The 26,460-nt window shown below is 33.2% G+C and overlaps 1 protein-coding gene across 1 annotated transcript in view; it reads right to left on the reverse strand.

Moving 5' to 3' along the window:
- Positions 1 to 427: 427 nt before the first annotated feature.
- LOC127725805 (organic cation transporter protein-like) overlaps positions 428 to 26,460 on the reverse strand; it is a 49,268-nt gene continuing 23,235 nt past the window's right edge. Inside the window, exons 9-11 of the mRNA XM_052233091.1 lie at positions 5,472 to 5,653; positions 1,609 to 1,760; positions 428 to 624 (exon numbers count right to left, since the gene is read on the reverse strand). Coding sequence (XP_052089051.1) covers positions 513 to 624; positions 1,609 to 1,760; positions 5,472 to 5,653 — 446 coding nt within the window. The 3' untranslated portion in view covers positions 428 to 512. The remainder of the gene's footprint in view (positions 625 to 1,608; positions 1,761 to 5,471; positions 5,654 to 26,460) is intronic.

Below are 26,460 nucleotides of genomic sequence, written 5' to 3' on the forward strand. Positions count from 1 at the left end.
TATACATTGCGATTATTTTTTATCACGTTTTTGGTTCTTAATCTTCAATGGTTTCACCATTACTAGATACGCTCAGTGTTGACCGGCTAGTGATACAGTAGTTGGACTACATAGACCATTCGGGCACCGAGGCCCCCGCTACTAAAGGAACGAGTTTACTAATTTTTTAAACTTAATATAGTATTTCTATTTTAAGGCAGCAGGTTTCATAACGATCATTGACATAATATGACTGACTCTATCAGTGGTTCTCATTTTATCGACCCATGTCTAATCATTAATGGTCGTAAAAAGATAAAAACAACAAACCACTGACATATGTGCAGTAAAGACAGAAATTTAGTATTTCTAATCTCCTTAAATTTTAAGAAGTTATCTTAGATAATGTCATGTCAATCTTTCATTTTATTAGATAATAAAAGATGTTAATAATATTATATAAACGTGTAAATGTATATAAGAAAAATGTACATTTTTACTTTTTTATTCCTTCAGATCTTTTTTTGTAATTTTCAAGATGACACAGTGTAAATATCTTTCACTTTCTTCTTTTCTTTTTCAGTATTGGAGAGGTATTCTTTTTGTGTGGTTTTTTCTTTGTCGATATCGTCGAGGTCTAATTTTCTACAAATAAAAAACAATTACTATAATAATAATGACTATTTCAATGTCTATTTCCACCATTGTAACTTATATTATAAATAGGAAAGTTTTAAATGAGATATCAGAACTTAATCCATAGAGAAAAACGCAGAACGGCTGCATTTAAAATACACGGTGTTGTGGAAAACAAAGCGAAACAAACGGAAAAGAAATCAAGAATTCAATATATATCCCGAACAATTCAAAACAAAAATATAGCTCAAAGACAACAAAAATGAAGCCCCCGCTTTTTTTAAAGAATGACGAAAAATACCAAGACATCAGTACATGAAGTAATTGTGCAAACATGTACCACAATATTTCGTCATTTTAACATGCTATTGATTCAAATGTGTATGCATTTACTTTCCCAAACGTTTGTTGTTGACCGAGGGTACCTGATGAATCAGAATCCTGTTTCCGGCGCATGGAAACGGGTATCAAATATGTTGGTCACCACATTGCGGTTCACTGAACATGTTATTGTGATAGTGTTGGCGGAACAGAGTGTATGTGTACACATATTCTTGATAAATATTACATAAACATGTCTGTGTTTAAAGAGCTATAGTAAAAAGAAATTCACCAGTCCTGGTATATATAGGACACACATGTATAAATGCTGTAGAATGGACATAATATACATGTTTATCAAAAAGGGAGACAGCTTTATAATTTGAATTTAGAAATTTAACATTAGATGTGAATAAACTTTATTAATTTATTGCTTTACCCGTTATATTGCTAAACACTGTTATAGTATGCAACCTTTTTAGATGAATAATATATATTCAAATTTTCTTACATGATTGTTATGTTTCTGTTACATAAATAACAAGTTTTAGAACTTGATATTGTACATTGTAATCTGGAGATTTTATTTTATTTTTATGAAATGACGTGGCTTGCATACATTATGAATATTTGTCTTATTCAAGCATACGAAAGAAAGATAAACAAACTCACTTTGTAAAATCTTTGGCTTCTCTTACTGTTTCTGGTAATTTCCTATTTAAAGTCTCTGGAAGGAAAAGACAAAGTAGTCCCGCAGAAACGGAACAACCACCAAATATAACTAATGGTAAAGCTTGTCCAAATTTACCTCCAACAACATCAGCCTATACAATAAAACAGACAATTTATATTTGCTCTGAAAATAAAGCAAACTGCATTTACTGCGTAAATCTTCCCATTGGACCCGGATGAGAAGTACCATCTTTAATAAATATCCTTATTCGAAAAACGTTGCTTACAATTTTTCTTGTTTATATGTTTCGGAACTTCTTATAAACATTTGGCATCAACATGAAACACGTGGTAAGGGTGAACACTTTAATAAACACAATTTGATATATGACAAAAATGTGAAAAAATTCAATTTAAAATATAAATCAATTGTTTTAAAAAAAATTTGTTAACGGTCTTTCCCCTCCGAAACATGATTGATTGACTGATTGATTGATTGATTGATTGATTGATTGAGGGATGGATGGATTAATTGATTGATTGATTGATTGATTGATTGATTGACTTATTACACACGTGAGATAGGGTCGCTTGAAACAAGCAAACACGAAACAAATGAGATCTTGGACCCGTATTAAACACAAAGGACCGAAACATGCATGCAATGGTTGGTTGGTTGGTTGGTAGGTAGGTAAGTTGGTTGGTTGGTTAAACACATGGGGCCGAACCACTCGGACAACGCGAAAAGGAAATTGAGAGTCTAGTGCCCGTGTTTAAACACGTGAGACCTAGCCTCTAGGAATACGCAAAAAAGGAATTGAGAGCCTAGTGGCCGTGTTTAAACACGTGAGACCTAGCCTCTAGGAATACGCGAAAAAGGAATTGAGAGCCTAGTGGCCGTGTTTAAACACTTGGGACCTAGGCTTAAGGAATACGCGAAAAGGGAATTGAGAGCCTAGTGGCCGTGTTTAAACACTTTGGACCTAGGCTTAAGGAATACGCGAAAAAGGAATTGAGAGCCTAGTTCCCGTATTTAAACACTTGGGACCTAGGCTTAAGGAATACGCGAAAAAGAAATTGAGAGTCTAGTTCCCGTGTTTAAACGGGTCCTTGCAACATGTTTATTTATATTCAAATTATGACATTTGTAGGAACATGCAAGGATTTAAACACACTTACAAAAAGTATCCTTGCATTTTCCTTTATAAATGTTCTCTTTTTTTATAAGGCTTCCCAGTACTTGTGTGTTATTTACTTATTGTGTGTGCATTGTTTTCAATTTTATAATTAAAGGACATCGGACCTTACCTGCATGGATCTTTTGTATTTAACCCTGTGCGTGCACATTTTAATTCTTTTCGAAAAGGGGAAAACCCCTATTTTATTTTAGGTAGCACGCGCTGCACCGGATGGTTGGTGTGATTGTGACGTCACCAAGCTGATTGATATACACATAAAATTTAGTTGCAGAGGGATTTTCGTCAAGACCAGACCTGTGTATAAAGATTGTCAGCTAACGGATTTAAATTTTCTTTCATTTACAGGTCATTGATGTCGGATCATGCATGCTTTTTTCGTACATATATTTACGGGAACACAGATTTGTTTTTAATGCATGCTTAGAAATTTGATTCTAGGATTTTATTACTATTTACGAACTTTTGAGGGATTTCTACGCCATTGATTTTAATTTCTCAATCCAGATTGGAACGTCAAGCGGACTGCACGTGATTTATACTGCTAACGGAAAATATATTTTCTCGATTTATTTGACAGGTAAACTATTGTCCGAGCGCTGACCACTGGTCGACTCATTCATTGCATGCACACAAAAATAATACTGGTGTTATAGTATACTCTAACAAAACGTTTATCGATTAATTTTCAGAAATACGTGATTTGGAGCAGATTTTATTTTGCAGGAATAGATTTGTATTTCAGAAAGAAATGTATTCCTAAAAAAAAGAAGGATTAGCATTTTTATAATAAAATAGAAATGGAAATGGGATTTCTAAAAAAAAAAAGGGGGGGGGGGGGGGGGGGGGCTAGATGGGTAGTTGTGGGCATTGGATGATTTAAAAAGATAAATTGCATGTACGCATCATGAGAGCTGTAAAGTTTGAAACTTAAATTAGTTAATTTATTCAATTTTCCATTTCAGTGGCATGAAAACCCCCAAAATACTACGCGTATCATTTCGACAAATACTCTCGACTTAAATAATGTCGTGACTTACATTTTGCTCACATGTTTTTAAATTTTACCCCGAACTTTTTTCTGAGTAAAAGCAGTTTGAAGTGAATGTCAAAATTTAGAACATGACCTTGACCTTTGACCTTGACCTAATTTTCTAAGTTGGGACCCAAGGACTTTCAATAAAGCGACTCTAGGTTTATACGGCTTACGGTTTATGAGTTTATATGCATATCACTTATATCAAATGCATAAGGGGAAATAACTCTCATATGGAGACTCCGGAGTACTTTGGTGCAAACCGACTCATCATCTTGAAGATATAGCAAGCACTTTGGTAAAATAAATTTGTCGTAATCTTTTACGGTTGCGAAGGAGTAGTGGGCACAAGAAAAACAGTGTTCGGGGAGATAACTCTTACAACGTAAAGTGTACGGTTTAACAGGGTCAGTTACAAAAGCGCAATAACTGTTCGATATCATATGAGAAAAATCTAACGACATCTTGCGAAACCACAATACTACGCAAGAACAAAATGTGGCGGAAGAAAAAAATAAAATCTCAGAAGAAAACCAATAGGTCTTTCCACGGAAAAGTGGAAAGACCTAATAAAACAGCATGTATCATTTGATTCATTTCACTTGACTGGGTGGGGTTTAATCGGTTCACTTATCATAGAACAGTCCATATATTGGCATGTGGTTTGGGATAAACTCACCAATGGCGTGTCCAGTTATTGTCATTGATCCGGTTAAATTGTGTATAAACACTATATGTGTATTCGCAAAGTAAATAGTGAGACACAGCCGTTGATTTTCTTATAAAACGGAGTTTAAAACATGTAAAAATTATCACGTTTTGGAAATTGTGGATATTAAAGTATAACTATGACGACGGCATTTGCAAAATCTGCGTATGTCGTTATTCTATAATGTTTTGATATACTTTTTTTCTGCCTTTTATTTATTCCGAATGCATTTGGGAGAGGGGGGAGCAGGGAATTCTCCGCATGGTAGCTTCTGTAGTTCTCTTTGTAAAGTCATTTACTGGTGTGGCCGTCGGTTGCTGAATATGCGACTCGAAAAACTTCTTAAAAATAAAATATAAGAGCGGTAAAACTTACACGCGTAAATCCTAAAATGTTATTTTTTGAAAGCTGTCTATTATGATCATATTTAAGGGAGAAAAAAAGGCGTAAATATTCTTTTTTTTATATATAATTTTTATAAATCATTTTAAATACTAATCTCACAAGTAGAAAGGTTTTAAACAGAATAATACAATAGCCGAAACTTTAAAAAAAAAAACTTAGCTATTGCATATATAAATACTATCAATTTTACACTATTTTATTCGTCCCATTTAATACACTTTGTTCTTTTGTATATCCGTTTGGTGACAATGATAGGTGATTAGAAATCAGTAATAATAATTATAACGAAAATCATCCTTATCACACACATCTTTAAATAGACTGTCCTTATGTAAATTAAAAAACGTAAGTTCCGCCTGATCAGTTGAAAAAAAATATTGGCAATACCCCCACAGGATTTTGCAGTGCACTTTATTCATTCCTCCAGAAGGTGCCAAAATAAGTTGGGAAAGAGGTTTGAGGGTCCACATGAACCGTAACTACTCGTCCAGTCTAGGTTAGAAATACAAGAACTTACTGATTGAGCTACATAAGGAGCAACCATTCCACCAATTCTTGCAATAGATGAACTTAAACCCATTCCACTAGTTCGGACCACAGTAGGATACAGTTCCATAGAATAGACATAAATAGTTCCGAAAGCTGCAGCTGAACCCATTTTTCCAATGATGGCTAAAGTTAGAGTTAATGGTTGCAATTCTGAAATATAGCAAATGCACAATAATATTGGAAATGCACAAAAGGAAGTTTCCAATACAAACAAAATGTATCTTGATGCGTATATAGAGCATATAATCAGGTATAATATGGCGTACTGACATTTATGTCTTGTATCTTATGAATTGTAATCATATATAGACATGGTTCGATCAAATGAGAACAGCTTAGAGTCAGTTATCTTATGTCAATGATCCTTATGAAAGTTGCTGCCTCATAATTAATAGGAATATTATCTTAAATTTGAAAAATATGAAACTCATTCCTTTAGTAGCGTGGGCCTCGGTGGCCGAGTGGTCTAAGAAGTCCAAATTCTGTATTCATAGCCTGTTAACACTGAGGTAATGAGTTCAATTCCCGTACGTGGCAAGCGCGATCGACTCCAATCTTTATTGACTAGGATTGTCAGTTTTCCTACCGAAGTTCAGTGGTTCTCTCGGGTTCTCCGACTTCCTCAATCAATAAAAACTGACCGCCACGAAATAGTCAATAGTGCTGAAAGTGGCGTTCAACAAAAAACTATCAATCAATCAATCAATCAGTCCTATAGTAGCGCTGTGCTGTTTAATAAAATTGAGAATGGAAATGGGGAATGTGTCAAAGAGACAACAACCCGACCATAGAACAGACAACAGCAGAAGGTCACCAACAGGTCTTCAATGCAGCGAGAAATTCCCGCACCCGGAGGCGTCCTTCAGCTGGCCCCTAAACAAATATATATACTAGTTCAGTGATAATGAACGCCATACTAAACTAATGTACATTTAACCTGATGTCACAATGTGTAATGAACAATTTCATTTTGTTTTTCGCAGAAACAATGACAGATAGAGATAAACTTCAAACAGCAAAACAGCAAAACCGTTTAGCAAATTAAGACCTATAAATAAGTCAATATTACAGGAATTTTCAATTGATCCCTTCTGGAATTATTGCCCTTGAAAGATGATTTTTATCATTTTTTAAAATACTTTTTGCCGAAACAATGATCGAAAGAGTGAATGCGGCAATACCTAAGTTTCTGGAGACGAATAAACGTCTTATTTTAATCGAAATGAAAATGCATCTTACCCCTCCCTCCAAACAGAACAGAAAATATGGTGCACAGACAAGCTATGCCTCCAACAATCATACAGAAACAATGGATCATTTTTCTTCCAGCTCGGTTTAATGTTGCAATTACAAGCAATTTAGCAGGAACTTCTACGATAGCAAGTATGAAAAAATTCACATAGAAATTTCCACCAATATTGCCTCCAGTATGCATGGTTACTCCATAATATACCATAGCAATCACTATCCTGAAAGCAAGTGGTGAATATTTTGAAATGCAATCCGGACAATTCCATAGAAAAAAGGATTTGTGCATTAATTGCTGTAAATGCTTGACAAATTATCATAGCAATTTATTACTTAATACTACTTTATTTTAAAATTAGTATTAATTAGTTAAATGCATCGATATATCAATTATAATCTCTTTATATGTGTTTCTAGTCTAAAACATTGATATCACATCTACTTGGCATGTTCTTTAAAACACGATTACATTTTTTTGATAAAAACGTCTGTGCCGAGTTTGCGTATCGTTGAGTCATCCCTTTGAACGTTTTACGGACGCCATCGCCTGGGTCGTCTGTGTTATAGATGAGCAGGAATATGTTCCAATTTTCGTAACCACAACACCAGTTATGACATCACGAAATATGACTTTTCATATAATTGTACTTACCATGAACAACATGCTGAGTGTCACATGTGGAGCAAGATCTGATCATCCAAACAGCATTCCAAAGAACACCTGAGATCATCCCGGTTTTTTAAGGTGTGCATATTGCCTAGTATTTAATTTTCTATGTAGTGTTTTGTGGACTTTCCATTTTCCGTTTTTTTGTCATGGCATTGTGAGTTTCTCTTTGAAACTGTTCCACACCATTGTTTATGTTGACAATGGGGTGTCCGTATTATGATATCATCTCTTCGTCTTTTTGCAATTGCTTATAAGATAATTTATTTAATGTTTGTTTTATCTACCAACACTTTTACATAAAGGATCTACGAAATGAATCCATCCAAAATACAAAAAGACAAAAAACATGCATGATAAAAAGGAAAAGAAATAAAATACATTTCAAAAGGATTGCATTATTATTACATGCATACCCTGAAAGAAAATCAAAAGAACTAAAGACATCGCAATGGGAAAAAGGAAAAAAAACAAGATAAGAAAGGCTAACAAATTATCAAGATATAAAGAGAACGTAATAGAAAAAACAAAATCTGACAGTTCCGATAGGGAATCAAAATAACTGGAAAAAAAAATCCGAAGTACAAAAAAAGATAAAAAAAATAATCTATGAAAATGACGCAGTGTTTACTTCTGCGTCCTTTGAACTCTGGATGATAGTTTTCTCATTGGCAATCATACCACACCTCCTTATGTTTATACAGATACCTTTGTCATTTGATTTCTACGTAACGTTAAACATTAATAATTCTTATATGATTTGCATATTAGGGAATACGTTGATATGATTGGTCGAGAGGACTTCCGGTAGTTGTTCTTGACGTTGTTTATTTTTCGATAGACGCAAACTCCGAAACAGTGGTAACGTCTTCCTTGCTACACTTCGTTGACATAGTCAAGAAGAAGAAGGTAAAAATTTAGTAGGTGTGACCCGAAGCTGTCTGGCAAACTGAATTATTGTCTATAGACCCCGTTTTAATTTCCTCAGTTTTGTTTATATAAATAATGTTCATCAAAAGAAATAATGAAAAATATATATGGCCGTGTTTTACGCAACCTGATTCATGCCATCATGGTGTGATGATTGATCTTTTGTTATTTTTTTGTTTTTTTTTGTTTGATCAAGACAACACAACGCCAATGGCAGGAATTATCTCATATCTCATGTGTAAATTTGTTATTCTAATGTACTTTCATACATATTTTTTTTTAATTGTATGTAATCGATTTGTGCTTTATGTTATTGTTTTTCTTTACCATTATCACAATCTAAGCGATGTTATTGTATATGCGGCAGACGATTGTTTACGTTGGTAAATCCCGTAAGAGAGTCCTCTATGAATGAGACCCGAGAGATGCCAAGTGCTGGCAGTGATGATAGTTTAGCGAAGCAATGTCACCACTGTTTCGGAGTTTGCGATAGACGACGTTGACTGAACTTCTTTTTGTAACCAATGTAAACAAGATGGCGGCTATAATAACACAATCCGGCCCGACGTTAAAAATATTTATTTTCACTTCGCGTTAATCGTTAAATTAAATAATAAACACAAAACATTCATTTGAATGATAATAAGAGTTTTTGTAGTTTATTTTTTAACAGATAGCAAATTTCATGGAGTACACATTTTTGCGTTAACCAACAAATATATTCATGCGCCAGGCCAATTCAATGACACCAATACACAATTTACTTGTGATAGAGGTTACGAGTGTGGAAAAATAAATTCCTTATCTCCAATTTTAAAGAAATTATAAGGATTAAACGCCTTTTTAAAGGAATTTATTGGTGTATAAACTGGACCAAGTCACTCACAAACATATCTTAAAAGTCCTTCGGACTTTTATTTGTTTGTGAGTGAATTGGTCGGGTTTATACATCAATAATTTCCCTTAAAAAGGCGTTAATCCTAATATATTTTACATTTTTTTTACACTAATCTAACCGAATTTCTGAGAATATTTACCAGTTCCATAGAAGTATGATCGTCCTTTTAGTCATTTCTAAGGTAGAAAACAAGTGATACACGTTCGCCGTCTTTGGAGTGTCCAGTGTTTTTTCATCTACCATTCTAGATGGGATGGTTTTCTTGTTTACTTTTGCTATTCGTTGTATAATTTTTTCAGCATCATCATATTTTCCCTGACTTAGTAACCATCTGGAAGATTCTGGTATCATCCTATGAGAAATTTAAAACAATTCAATTATTCAATAGATTGTATATACATTTAAAGCATTACACAATATATTGGAAGGCGTCCAAGTATTGTATTGCCATGAGTATTTGAGACTTTTGATATTCGTTTAAGCATACCCGTTTTGGTACTCTTGTATTCTAATTTTATTTGTATCAGAATTATCAACTAAAAATACATTCCTATACTAGGGTACTTAATTGAGATCAAAAGAAAACTGTAGAAACAGCGTGTAATTAGTCATAAAAGACATGACATACAAATAACGTTTATTTTAAAACAGCTTCATCAGACGCTATGTCAGTTACAATGTTTGAAAAGTAAGGGAGAAAAATATAAAATGCGAAAAGTTCATAGATGAAGCTGTGAAAATAGTCGACAAAATAATAAGACAATACGCTTATTATGCATCATGATGACAAAATTGGGAAACATGTAATGACTTAATTAACGAAAAAAGTATGTGTATACTTACCACCAATAAAATAAGAAAACTCCAAATGGAACACCTACTGCCAGCTGTACATAAAACCAATTACGCAGAAGATAACCCATTAATGCTATATACATTATACCAAACGCAAAGAAGATATGTATAGGAATGCCAGTGAGGACTCTCTTAGACGGTCCAACATATTCCAAACCTTTGGGTGGAAAATAGAAAATAATAGTGTATAAGTTGATTTATTCTATTTCCCTTTCGCATTATGTTTTTTTTATTTATTTCAATAATTAATGGTTAATGATCGTAATATGAACACTGCTTGTCCTAAAAAATGAAGTAAATCCTTTAATAGATTTGAAAAGAAAACTCATCAACTTCGTCAACAAACTGAGACTGAAATTTGTTTTATCAACACCCAGTCATTTTCAAAATCTAAGTGTCTAACATTACATTATCATTCGGAAGACTTATAAGGAAAACGGGAAAATAAAATCAACTAATTTAGCAACAGTCAAACAATCCCGGTAGCAATATATATCAAATATAATTATTACTAGTATTATACTGTTTCAGGCCTTTTTGATAGAATTTATCCTGTTTGGATACTTCTAAAAAAAGTAAAATAACAAAAATACCGAACTCCAAGAGAAATTCCTTTAATTTGTATACTATATCATCATTGATAATATATTATGAAACAAATGATTGAATATGAATCCCACGATAAGTAAATTAACGTACGGTGCTATTATGGAAGTCGAGTTAATGTTGTTTGTTGATTGAAATTTTAACAAAAAAAATAAAAAATAAAAAAAACATCTAACCAAAGATTGAAATCCCCACTTCAAAACCTGAAAGTCATTAACCTTTTAATTATTAACTGGAATGACATTATCTAGATAGCAGAATGTAAAGTTAAAGGATCTGAAATTAAGCTTTTCCACTGTTCACGAGAAGCTCCTCGCCTAAGGCTAATGCAGATGAATAGAATAACAAGTCACATACAAGTAAAGTTAAGTTTGAACACAAAACATTATGTTGACGCATCCACAAAATATATCAGAATATACACTACTTAATGTTAAAATGTGTATATATATCATTCTGTGGTATAGTATAAGAATTTTGTAGGTAAGACATTAAATTGTAGCTGAACGAGATAAAACACATGCACATATTATATAAGTGTAGCAAATTTGGCTTAAAATGACATCTTGGAGAAGTGGATTTCAAAATGTACTTCGCAGATATATGCAAGATTCTATGATCTGCAAATAGAGTTGAACTGATCAGGCAAAGGTTGATTAGGTTCTCTAAATTAGTACCCGCAAAGCATTATAGCATACACATATTGAAAACATCCACATCATGTGGCCGTCTCAAGTAATGAATGAACCTATAATATTATTTGTTATTTATGGAACTTAATGTTGGATGATAATGTAAATTATTGATAGTCTCTTTTAATTTATTCACAACTTGTTCCGACTCGAGGTGATTTTAATACGTCTGTATCTTGTGTAGGACTGTATGTTGCCCTGGGTGTTTACAATGTTTCGTTGGTTTGCTGTCTCATTGACGTATACGCTGCATCTCCTATTATCATAATTGCATCATTGTAAAAAAAAGTGTTCAAAACAGAAGCCTTATAATTTTGTACACAGACGCTCGTTTCGTCTTCACAAGATTCATCAGTGACGCTCGAATCAAAAACGTTAAAGGCCAAATCAAGTATGAAGTTGAAGAGCATTGAGAACCCCAAATTCCGAAGGTTTACCCAAACAGCTAAGTTAATCTACTCCTTGGTAAGAAAATCCTGAGGATTCGGAACAATTTAAAGTTTCGAATACATATATACATACTCATGACACAACAGATCATAAATCCACCATGATGTGTAGCACCAATAATGAACTCAAGTATTACAAATACTAAAAAACTCTGCGAGAAAGCAACGCCAACAGCCGTTATAAATGTTATAATCGTTGATAACAAAAATGTTTTTTTTCTGCCAATTCTGTAAATAGACAGTAAATAACAAATTAAAATTGATTATTATTATATTTCTCTCATGATATATTGTAAATTTTCGAGTTTAATTGAATTGCCTCCAGAACTCGACACAGAAAAAGTAATATAATATAAGCTATTTCATAATGAAATACATAGTTAATAATACGCTGTCCTAATACGTTCCCCATATCAACCATTTGTTGCTGTTCCTCATCTTGTTAACACCTACGTTGGAGCAAGATAAAATGTATATGTCGAGATAGGAATATTTATCGGTTGATACTTACAAGATTGTAGAAGAAGTGCGATGGAAAGGATGATTGTTTTTCAAAATTAAAAATTATCTTAACATATATATTTTTTTAAGAAATATCTCTTTTTCTCTTTCTCTCTCTAAGTTTCTTACTTATCTGACAATATACCAAGCGAGACATCACCAAAAAGAACTCCTCCATAAAATATCATTTGAGCATGTGAGGTTTTAATTGCATCATCGCAAACAAAGTTCATCTGTAAAGAAACACCAACTTGAAATAAGTATAAAAAATCTGTAAAATAATGTCTTTGCAATTATATTTCATTTATAAATTGCATGCATCTCACGAAAGATGAAGTACAAAGCTAAAGATAGTGTCAGCCTAAAAAGCTCTGCACTCAATTTTCTCAAATATAAACCATCTTGTCTGTCGATTTATTTTTTATTTCTTAATTCGCATCAAAAATAATTCTGACTTCGAGCCAACTAGTCTTTGCTCTTATTCCTAAATCTCGCGTGCTTAGCTGAAAAGCAGCAAATGCCATGCTTAACAGAGAAGTAGCAAATACCAATTTTCAAGTCTTTGGTTTGATCCGATAAGGGATCGAACCCACGAACTCCCACACTCGAGGCTATCACGTTACAACGAGACCACCGAGTCGGTTCAGATGATTTTATTGAAGAACTGACTATAATACAGACCTTTGAAGTGAAAGTTTCGTGGAAAGTGTTGGTATCATAGACCCATTTAGAACATTTGACCATGTCTCTGGTGTTATTTCTGTAGTAATGACATCGATCATACTTGCGTTTCTCATCATTGGATGGTGGAATTGTTTTGTCAATCATACTGGCATGCTGGCCGTTCTGTATTTGGTAAGTATCATTGTTCAAACCAGGTATCTGACATCTGTAATTTAAATAATAATATACAGTGCGATGGTTTTAATTAAAAAAAAAAGATAGGTAATTTACATGTTATATTTTTTTTTATATACAATTGACAAAATATACTTTCCTATGTTCCGTTCTTTTCCTGTTTATTAAGATAAATATTATGTGCAAAAACATGGTAACAGATACAATAGTTATATATATATATATATATATATATATATATATAAATTGCGGTTTTTATCCAACGCAATCATAGGTGTGAACGTTGTTTCCAATTTAGACTTGACTGTCTATATTTTTTCGTTTGGGCTTGAATTATATTTGCCTTCAGGTTTATATAATCCGTTCATCCTATTTCGACTCTTCAAAATTCAAGAGGCAATCCTAAATTGAGGTAAATTATATGGCCTTCCAAATACCGTTTCGATTCCTAACATCACCGAAGAGACATTAATTGTCGAAATCCGGATATGGTGTACATATTTTTGCACCTCATGCTTGCGGTATACCATCTTTTCCGCAAGTTTATTGTTTTCTGTTTGGTATTAAATCAATTATTAAGATCCATGTTGTTACATCTGGTGATCCGTTTATTTGGTAATCGCCATGGCAGTCAGCAGGGTTTAAGAACATCCGTTGTTCGACCAGCTAGTCAAATGCGTTTTGTTAAAATTTACTTTTTTCACTTTTTTGGTCTTTTGGAAAATTATGTTTGTGCTGTATTTAGACCCCAAGACATTTGTTTTGCATGCACACGTATAAAAATTGCGGTTTTTATCCAACGCATGATATATATATATACATGTATATATACAACTCTGAATACGTTGTTTTCAATTTAGACTTGTATATATATATATATATTATTTATACAAGTCTAAATTGAAAACAGTGTTCAAACCTATGATTGCGTTGGATAAAAACCGCAATTTTTATACGTGTGTGTGTATATATATATATATATACATATATCTCAGTAACATGAGTTCGAATCCCGGCAAGGGAAGAACAAAAAATTTGCGAAAACAAAATTTACAGATCTAACATTGTTGGGCTGATGTTTAGATGAGTTGTATATATATATATCATTCGTCTAAATAACAGCCCAACAATATGTTAGATCTGTAAATTTGCGGAAGCAAATTTTTGTTCTTCCCTGGCCGGGATTCGAACTCATGCTACTGAGATATCGTGACACCAAATCGCCTTGCATTACATATGTATATATTGAAACAAATTTTAAAATGAGACTCAGAAAATAGTATATTTTCCATTACAAGAAAACATTACAGAAAATGATGATTGTTCATTTGGAAAGTGTTTGTTCTACATTTTTCAAGGCTAAAGAACAGTACAATTTTTATCAAATTCTTATCTTGTTGTATGCAAAATCAAAACCCAATATAAGCTTTAAAAGCAATACATACCATTCGTCGGTGACACACATGAAAGGCATATATATAACAAGTTTTACTAAATAGTATCACGAAGATAGCCACTCATTATCAAAGTATGACTCGACCAGCAGGAATTTAATATAAAGTGGTATTTCACACCCATCTTTTTACGGTTATATTATTTATAAACTAACAAGTTTATCTATATTTCTTTTTGACCGAACAGACTTGTTGATAAAGCTTATAATTAAAATTGTTTTTTTTCACCCATGGCGTCTGGTCGTTTTTGGAATCAAAATCAATTTGATGGGGAATATTGAAATCTCAAAACTAGCTTTAGCTCGCCACTTGTGCATGTGTCTGCTCAACATCTTATTTAAGTTGTTGGTTTATGTATATCGTAATGTTTCGGTCATTAGTATTAATTGGTGTTGATTGCAGATCGTTAATAGCTTCATATTTGCTTCTTTCTTGCTTAGCCCGCACATTTAGAATTAGAGAAAAAACTGATTATCTCGGAGTCAGATTTATGTGTCCGGGTCTATCTATATGCGGATTGTTACCTCGTTGCCTAGCACGTTTAAAATCCGACACCGCGTGTTAATACAACTCAAGTTTCATATTACATTTATTTGATCCCGTCCTGATATAATAATGTAATATTTGTCGATGAACATTAAACACCAATCAATCCATCCTCCTCCCCATCAAATAAAAATTATAATCATAATCCAGAATGTTTTTATCTTAAATTCGTACCTGTGATCAGGAGCATGCATTACAAAGACCAACATCATCATATAGCATCCCGTACTGATAGCTGGCAAACATAGCAACAAGTAGAGACGTTTCTGGTAGTATCCAAACTCACCGATATGTTTTAAAATATCATCAAACTTCATGCTTTCCTACAACAAAATATTTCTGTGTCATCATAAAATATATCTGTTTTCTCATCAACCAAATTACAATGGTATAGAGACATATACAAATAAACTAAAATACAAAGTATAAATCATAAATACTAGTGTAAAGTAGAGACACAACGTGGTTACCAGGAGAAACTTGGCATTCAATAATTATTTGTATAAATGTGCACAACTTGTTATATCTTAGTTTTAAATCAACAGTGAATTTTAATTGGACGTTCACATGGTCTAGGCTTTACTAATAGAAAGCCTTCTTAAACACAAATCAAACCTTGTTATTACTTGTTAAGGTTTTATATGATTTATTTTTAGAATGTAACACACATAGATATAAGAAGATGTGGTATGAGTGCCAATGAGACAACTCTCCATCCAAGTTACAATTTATAAAAGTAAACCATTATAGGTCAAGGTACGGCCTTCAACACGGAGCATTGGCTATAAGATATAATTTGACTAGAAATATTATATACTAACATTAACATGATATGCAAATTATATTAAAACTGCTTTTTTCCAAAATACATTTAAATACAATAAAAAGCCTGAGGTGTAACATAATGTCAGTAAGACGCCGTTGGTTGTTTTTTTTAGATAAAATTGTCATACTTATTATGAATCTATTTCAGGTAGTCAAGAAAATATGATTTTTCATCTTTACAACGAAACAATGTCTTGTTTATATACTCCATTAGTATTTGCCAACCTCTCTTTATGGCTGAAATTCTTATCATTTTACAGATGTCACGTGCAGTGCATAATCTACTGTAACTTCTTTGTTTTACTCTTCTTAACCTTATTATGTTTGTTTGTTTTGGATCCCAGGCTAAAGCACATTTGACTTGATGATTGTCAAATAAAGCAGTAATGTCCACATTTGACATCGTTCAATGAATCAATTATGTCCTCATTGGACATATTGTCAAAAGAGTCAGTTATATAAAAATAAGAAGATGTCGTATGATCGCCAATGAGACAACTTTATAAAAACGGCTATAAAACCAGGTTTAATCCACATTTTTTCCCGGAAAATGCCATTACCAAGTCAGAAATATGTGATACTTTTTTTTTTCTCCAACAGAGATCAATTGGTGTAGTACTTAGCAACTAGAATAGGTCAACGTACCGACTTCAATAATAAGCAAAGCCAATACCGTATAGCAAACTATAACAGGCCCCGAAATAAGAAATGTAAAAGAATTCAATCGAGAAAACTAACGACTTGATATATATACAAAGCAATAAACAAAAACAAAAATGAACAAAAAATATGATGTACAGCAAAAAAAAATAACCACTGAATTACAGGCTCCGGACTTGGAACAGGCTCATGGCCACATTGACCTTAAGTCTTTGATATATTGTCAGTATACAAAACGCCAGGCCAGAAAATATCACCAATATCACAGCAACATAAAAGAAGTGAATGACAATTATGAACAATTTATACACGTATTTATGCACTTCATGTCTAGAATGAATTATGTTCATATGCATTATGTACACTATCCGTGAACATATTTTGCACACCTATTATTGAGATTTGCAAAAATAATCTAAGAAATGATAATGACCTCGAGTTATTTTTGTATTCTCTAGCAGATAATAAAACACTGTCTTTAAATTACCACAGCAAGTCATGTTTCGACACTTGTCAATTTCTTAATCCAGTTCGGTAACGGATCATAAACCAAACAAAGATAAGAGGCAATATATAAAAGATAAGATTTTCTGTTTACTAATTTTTAACTTGAATCTTATTGCACAATATTTACGCATTTTACAGTTTTTGGGTGTGGCACATCTTGTACGATAAGTTAAGAATAACCGAGTAATAAGTGCCGACGCAGTTCAAGACGATTATCAGAGTGACCCAACCCCGAATTTGACTTCATTTGTCTTTAAACTGAGCTCATAATACGAAAAGAAACGTGTATTTGCACAATGTTTAATGTAAGGCGACGACCTTATGAATATTTGTTTTGTTTGGGGGGTGGGGGATGGAGAGACTTTCGTGATAATTATTAATGTTCTGCATTTTTTTTTATAAAGAATTTTTGTTTAATATTTTATTTTATTTTCACATATTTGATTTAATATGGATTAAAATACCTGCTTTACTGCAAAAACTAATTTTGTATAAAGATGTGGTATGATTGCCAATGACACAACTCTCCACAAGAGACCAGATGACACAGAAATCAACAACCATAGGTCACCGTACGGCCTTCAACAATGAGCAAAGTCCATACCGCACAGTATTGGTTACATTTAAATGATTTAACGACCTAAGACATGAAAATTAGGATTATAACCCACATATAATTTCATAGCTTCAATGTATGCTTTCAATATTAACACTTAAAATTTCATGTATAGATCGTGTACAGGCTTGAAATATGAACGTTAACAGGATTTTGCTAATAAATATTTCGCTCTTTTTGGGGGCTAAAATGAATATAATCTTTCCAAAGATAAGATAAATATGCATGGCGCATTGCCTTAGAAAATAAATTATCATGTGACACAACACGTGACAATAAATAATCAGCTGAAAAACCATCCTACCCCAGAAGCATGGTCTTGAAGTATAGATTCTAGGTACTGACGTTGATTATCACCTAAATTACGTGTTCTTTTTATTTGTCTTTGTATATCTTTAATCTTTTAATTTTTGGTAATATACTTTTTGCGCGGCTAGGTATCTATACATCCCGCCATTGTGTCATTGTGCTATGGTCTTTTTTGTATTCTTGTCTTTCATGTTTGCTTATGTACTTTATCTATAGAGTGTCTATATGCCATTTTGTTTTTCTTTGTTGAAATAGTTATTTATTTTATAGTGATTAAGATTATAACACAATATGACTGCTGTACCCCATTTTTTGACATTTTTACCTATTATGTCTGTTTGTTTTGTTTACACATGTAATGGCATTCTATATGACTGTCATACAAGTGAGAGGTTTAGCTAGCTTTAAAACCAGGTTTAATCCACTATTTTCTACACAAGGAAATGCCTGTACCAAGTTAGGAATATGACAGCTATTTTCCATTCGTTTGATGTGTTTGAGCTTTTGTTTTTGCCATTTGATAAAGGACTTTCCGTTTTGAATTTTCCTTGGAGTTAGGTATTTTTGTTATTTTACTATTCATGATTATCCTCTTATGGATATATAAACAAAAATACTGAAACACTTTTATCACCCTGTAATGCCTATTGAACATTATATAAATAGCACATAGCTGAGAGGTTGATAGCGCAGATTGTTACCCCGAAAAATACATTGTCAACCGTATAACTGTGAAATGTTAATAAACTGTACTTCGGTTCAAGATGCATTTAAACTGTACATTGGTTGAAAGAGATATACACTGAGCATATTATGAGATGGAATAACACATTATGACAGCCTGAAGGAAACAAATAGTTATCCTTAACGACGAAAATCATTTCAGTCATCATACATGAGGCATTATGATACAATAGGAGAGTAGAAATTAGCTGATTTTCGCAAAAAGAAAAAAAGAAACAATCGCAAAAAACAGATTCAACCTAACAAAACAGAACAGTGGTGCCACTATGCGTAGATTTTTTTCCCAAAAAAAGCTTAATAGAATAATGGGGAACGCTCACTGGTCTCTAGTTATTAGATTGCCATATCGTTGACGTATTTACCACATCTCCATTTATTCATGTTTATATGTCAATGCTAACGTTTTTTACAGGATTGCATGGACAATAACAACCCTACATAAGAGAAAAAGATAAAAACGTAGTAAATGAAGAATCAAGTTATAATTCAAAGAATTGTCAAATTTTACTAGTATTATATGATTATGCATTATGATCTCTTGTCTTATTGATGTCATTTGACATTTCTTGTTTTGTTCCTTTTTCTCAATTGTAGCCTTCTTTTTCACAAGTGATTAAATACTGCTACAGCTCATAAAAGTCACTAGTAATGCATGTATCAATTACATTATGTATAATGCTTTGAATTCGCCGTAAAATTGAATATCGTTATCTGATTATAAGACATTGCTTAATTGCATATATATATGAAAAAAATGAAGAGTTCATGGATTCCAAAACCAAGCAAATCTGCTACACTGGAAGATGTTATCGACAAAATCAAATCGGATGTTGTTTATCTAGCTAGCAACAAGTACTCGTCGTTTTATAACGCCTCTTCTGACGAGAAAAAAGCCATACAATTGTTGAGAAACCGAGATGATATTGTGATAAAACCAGCAGACAAGGGAAGTGCCGTTGTGATGATGGACAAAGCTAACTACATCGCGTCAGCTTTCTGATGAGAGATTTTATAAGAAGCTTGACTATGACCCTACTTCCGAGTTTAGTTCCAAAATTATTACTGCGTTACAAACCATGCACAATGACGGTAACATAGATGAGGATACAATCGGATATTTAAAACCAGAGAACCCCAACGCTGGTCGATTGTATCTTCTTCCCAAAATACACAAGGTTAACAACTCTGGTAGACCCATTGTATCCGCAAACGGCCACCCGACTGAGAAAATCTCGGAATTCGGACTTTCATTTAAGATCTCATGAAGAAAATCTTCCTCCTCACATTCAAGACACTACAGATTACCTTCGTAAAATGGAATCCATTAACCCTCTTCCTCCGGAAACTCACCTTATCACTTTAGATGTCACCTCATTGTATACCAACATATCTCATGATGACGGAATACAATCGTGTAAGGAAATATGGGACTCGCGCAACACTTTAGAACCACCTACCGAATGTTTAGTCCAGCTGCTTACTCTGGTTCTGAAATGCAACAATTTCACCTTTAATGACGAACATTACCTTCAGATAAACGGGACAGCGATGGGGACGAAAATGGCACCGTCTTACGCCAATATTTTCCTGGGCAAATTAGAGAAACAAATCATTTCAACATCTTTATCCAAACCTCTATCTTGGTTCCGTTTCATCGATGATGTTGACATGAAATGGATTGAATCCCCAAAAAAATTGGATGATTTTATCAGACATGCAAACAACGCCCACCAGTCATTTAAATTTACATATGAAATTTCCGACTCTAAAATATCTTTCTTAGACACAACTACACCTATAAAAGACGGTGTCATATCAACAGACCTCTACTGTAAACCTACAGATAAACATCAGTACCTTTCTCCCTAAAGCTGTCACCCCAAACACTGTACAAAAAGTATCCCGTACAGTCAAGCTCTCAGAGTAAAGCGGATTTGCTCCTCTGAGGAGGCTGTCACTAAACGGTTACATGAACTTCGCGGATTTTTGACCAAACGAGGTCATAAAAAATGGGACATAGATAAGGGGTTTGCGCGTGCTAACAATAACAGTCGTAATGACCTATTACAGTACAAACAGAAGAGGCACAGCAAAATAAATCCGTTTGTTTTAACATACAATCCCGCCTTTACTAACCTTTCACGTTTGATCCACGCCAATTGGCAAATGATTGCCAATCACTCAAAATTATCCAAGATCTTTCCCAAACCTCCTGTCTTAGCTTTTCGGAGACCAGCAAGTCTAAAAGACTTATTTGTGAGAGCTGACGTCTCCTCTAATAATAGAGGTTCAACTGCAGGATGGTGCAAGTCGTGTGGTAACAGACGATGTCTGACTTGCCAACAAATACTGAATACTCAAACATGTACTTGCCACTCCACTGGGTATGTGTACACTTTATTTTGCAATGTAACTTGCAAAACCCAGAATGTTGTATACCTTCTACAGTGTCGATGTGACATGCAGTACGTTGGCGAGACAAAACAGCCATTCAACAAACGCATGAATGGCCATCGAAGTGACTACACCTGCAAGCCCGACCTCCCCGTTAGTCGTCATTTGAGATCACCTGGGCACGCCCAATCTGATCTCAAAAACCTTACTATCACAATCATAGACCACAACGAGGGTTGGTCAAGGGCCGACAGACTCGCTCGGGAAAGGTTTTGGATAAGAAAGCTAAGGACAGTTTCCCCAGAGGGCATACATGAAAAAACATAGAATGTGTCACTCATTTTTCCTACTATCACTCATTTTCCTACCATCATTTGTTTCCGGTAACCCAGGCTTCCGTACTGGACTTTTTTTTTTTTTTTTTAACATTTCTTACCGATATAATATGTTACTTTTATTATTCTTCCCTTAGTTTATTTATTTTGTATTTACATTGTGTCATAGGTCAAATTTATTTGTTCAGTGTATGTTCAATGGTGTTAATATGTCCTTTGATTGAGTTAAGCTAAAACAGTTGATATTTTATAGTGTGTCTTTCTATGTTGTGATGTTACACTATTGTTTCAGAAAAAGGGTGAAGGTTTGGTACCATTAAAACGTTTAAACCCGCTGCATTTGTTTGCACCTGTCCTAAGTCAGGAATCTGATGTTCAGTAGTTGTCGTTTGTTGATGTGGTTCATAAGTGTTTCTCGTTTCTCGTTTTTTATATAGATTAGACCGTTGGTTTTCCCGTTTGAATGGTTTTACACTAGTAATTTTTGGGGCCCTTTATAGCTTACTGTTCGGTGTGAGCCAAGGCTCCGTGTTGAAGACCGTACTGTGACCTATAATGGTTTACTTTTATAAATTTTGACTTGATTGGAGAGTTGTCTCATTGGCACTCATACCACATCTTCTTATATCTTCTTACAGTTTTAAGAAATTTTTTAATTATTCCAGTTTAAATTACAGGGTTCTATTCATTTGGGAGAGATGTATAAGTACGCAGTCACGTTCAATTATTTAACCTTAGTCAAAATTTATTATTATGTTTTTAATCATTATCAAACTGTTATCTATTTGGGATGTTTAAATACGCAGCCTCTGTGTTAATTACATTACCGTTGTCAAATTTGAAATATTATACCAGCTTGGATCGGTCAGTGCTGTTTATTGTTAATGTCTTTCCACGCAATCGTTGTTGTAACATCTTAACTGTCGTCACCTTTGAAATTTTAGAGTTGTACTAGTTCATATGGCATATTACTATTTTTATTTGAAGCATATCTTTGCAGTCTCTGTTGTAAATAGCTACATAATCTACGTCATGTTTAAAAAATTTTAGAATTGTACAAGCGTCCCTTTGATGTTCAGTTTTGACTGTTTTATTGTATAAATTTCAAGATTGTTATAGTTTTATAATCAGACTAGATTGATATGATTCATTTTACATCGTGATCATACTGATGAAGGATATCTGTTATCCGAAATATTTAACATTTGTTCATTTTATTATTAATTTTTAGTGATGTTGTACCCTTTTAGACTTGTTATATATGAACAAAATGTATATGCTCTACTTTGAAATACGCGTGTATCATCCAAAAAAACTCGGTATTTATTGTTATTCTTCTTCTCGCATTTTAATTGATTGTTGGTGTTTAACGCCACTTTCAGCACTATATTGACTGTATTGTGACGGTAATTTTTTATCGTTGGAGGAAGCCGGAGTTCCCAATTAGAACCAACGACCTTCGGCAGGAAATCTTGCATTATGAACAAGTGTTATTGAAATTCATTGCTTTGGTTTTTGTCAGTGATAACACTTATTTATTTAAGAAATCATTACTTTAAATAATAATCTAAAAATAATATTTTTTGACAAATGTTTTGCGAATTTCAAAATGTTATTGTTCGTCGCATAGTACCAAATTTAGGTTGAAACACGGACTGTGTACAACGCGGAGACATCTACCACATTGTAGTCTTGATCGCTTCCTTCTTCCGCTATTTCGGTGCGGTAACGCAATCTTTTACTTTGCAGTAAGCTAACGTTCGAAGATCTTGTTTCCGATTTTCTAACCGACCCGGGAAACGATCTCTCAGGTGTACCGTTGCTAAACTTTCCACAACGTCGTGAATAAATTTGAGGCGTGATAGCGGTCGAGGGTTGTTTGAGTTTTTGTTTCTGTAAAGAATGTACGCATTTATCGTAAATTTTTGAAAAAGATTAAACATCAATTTCTCCCACATTTTGACGGTTTCCTTTCATTGTTCTAGAACGCTGTAGACATATAATTCCGATCGACTCCTCCCATATCTTTACTATAACGTTCTAAAGCGGTTGGTTTGCCTTGTGTAGTTACGCCAGCTTTGCAAAATGTGGATACCAATCGTACTGGTTTTCGTTTGTTTTGTCTGTATGAGCAAACCAGTGTTTCTTGTCTTCTCATAAATACGGATTCATCAGGACGTATTCAGGGTTTTTAATTCTTTGTGGCATCAGCAAGTTACTTCGCAAGCACCAGTTAGAAATGTTCTATTTACAAGCAATTCTAATGCTTCACTACCAATAATTCACTCACACTTTTCTTGTACTTTTCTATCCTCTTGGATGTCAGTTCTGAACGGCTACATGATAAAATTGTAATGTTGTACTTTTGGTAAATTCAATTTATACTTATATCTGTACAGTATCTTATTTGTTATATTCAGTGCTGATTTTTTTTTCAGTACTTTAACAGTATTGTTTTTTTCATTACTTTAACAGAACTATTTTTTTCAGTGTGTTTCATGGACTGATTCATTTCCCTACCGAATCAGTACTTACTTTTAGTGCTCACCTTCTCTTTATTTTAAAACTGGCCGCCACGAAATAGCCCAAAAGCGGTGCTTAAAAGTGGCGTTAAAACACCAAAAATCAAAAATCAAATCAAATCTCTTTTTCAGTATTTCAATTCTGTCTAAGTAAATGATGCAGTCTGTCTTTGTCAGTATCTACTAGAACACACCCACGACATCGAGGGTCCTTGACTGAATTAAAGTACCTATTATTTATTTTTAGCCTTGTTTTTTAATATTCGTATTGTCATCTGATAAAGTCATGTTGATTGTAAGGTGTACTGTTTTCTATGCTTTCAAAATATGTCTGTTTGAACCCGTCCTGGTTTTCTTACTACAATAAACTTATTATAAACTAAATTTAATTTTTAACAAATTAACCAAAATTGATAGTGGTATTGAGGTGGAATAAAACATACTTGTTAAATAGTGTACAATTGTGTAATATAGATATAAAACGACTACTGGAAGAATTCCAGGTTCTTCTGATAGAGGAGGGATTTACTGAAGGTAACAGGTAACTACAACCGGAAACTACATGTAACATATACTATTGCTATCGGTATCGGATTCGATCCGGAACTTGTTAATTATTGGTAATTTTTGAAAATATGTGGAAAGCAAAATGGCCTGGAATGGTGTAATTTTTAAACAACACCATTGTCCTATATTAGTTATATATAAAGCTGAATTCTTTGATTCGTCGTTTTTACGTCATGGCGGCTTACAAATTGCACCTCGTTATTTTAGTAGTTTAGATTTTAAGGATAATAGTTTACATTCAATCACTGTTTCCATAATAATGAACATTTATATTTAAAAGTACGCTTTGGTTTATTCTTTTACTATTTTCATAGATTGGGTGTGGCTTCTATTTTAATTTGAATGCATTAAATATATGCATATTATTCATTAATTCCATAAGATAAGCGTGACTAATCCTGATTGACTTTAATGCATAAATATCTTTATTCCTGACCATAATATACTTTCATACACTTACGGAGAAAAAATTGTGTGTTTAATATGTCAGACCTACAAGTTCCAAAGGATACTCTGACTTTCAATATGACTTAATTTAAACGATCTATTTTTGATGAATATATATTTATGTTAAAGTCTGGGTTGTCCATACTTGTAAGTAGGATCCTGGATCTGCTACAATACCAGATGTACATTGATGTTATCAATATTTATTTTGTGATTTTTTCACGATACATGTATTATAATATTTAAAGAGCGATCTTTATGGTGTATTAACATCTGAAATTATATAAATTATTCTGTCGCTTGCATAATACATGTTTAATAACTTTGAGACATGTTTCAAAAATCAAAATCAATTAATCACTTTAACGTGAAGAAGTGATTATAGTAATTTTCTAAAGGTTGGAATTAAGCAAACCTTTTACTATACTGTATACTTTGATATTATATTTTATTTTGTCTCATTTAGACAATGCAAGAAAACTTTCATCTTGATCAAATACTTACAACTGACAGAGTATTTTTTATTAATTGTTCCATTTGTGAAGTCAACTGTATTTCACCATGATTGCTGTACAATTGAAATGATTAAAACTCTAACTTAATTTTAATTTAATTTTTTTTTTAATTTTAATACATGCACAGGAACCACATTGTATTAATTCCACACAATTCAGTCTTTACATTTTCAGTTCACAGTTGATATTTGTTGCTAGATTGGTAATTCCAGATTACACTTTAGTTCTAATATGAGCTCATCATAAGCATCCAACTCTTATACGAAACTCGGGATTGCTTGGTTCATGAATATTATCTTTTCTGATGAGCGCCATATTTAGACATCTTTCTGTACAGGTCCTTAACTTTCATATTGAAGGTTCATATTTCAGCTCCAGTCTCCATTCTGTTAATTATTCTTTGGAAAAAAATAAAATGACTTTATGAAGGCTATTGGATTTTCCTGTGTTTCCTTTTTTCTATGTTGTATTAATAGAAAAGAATGCACATATACATAAACGTATATATATTAGGGAATTATGAATTACTCATTACTTTATATACATGTTTTATCGATCAAAGTTGAAAATATTTTACCTGAATTAAAGATATAATACATGTATAATATTTTGTTCCATCATCACGGAAGTATTGGTGTTTTCCAGTGGCAAATATTTCATGCACGTGTAGCTTTTAAAATCTGTCCATCTATGTGATCTTTCTGGTCAGGTTCGTGAACCTCTGCCCCCCCCCCCCCCCCCCCCCCCAAAAAAAAAAAACAAACAACAAAACAACAACAACAACAACAACAACAACAACAACAACAACAACA

Source organism: Mytilus californianus, unplaced genomic scaffold (assembly GCF_021869535.1).
Source record: "Mytilus californianus isolate M0D057914Y unplaced genomic scaffold, xbMytCali1.0.p SCAF_15, whole genome shotgun sequence".
NCBI classification, from domain to species: Eukaryota; Metazoa; Mollusca; class Bivalvia; order Mytilida; family Mytilidae; genus Mytilus; species Mytilus californianus.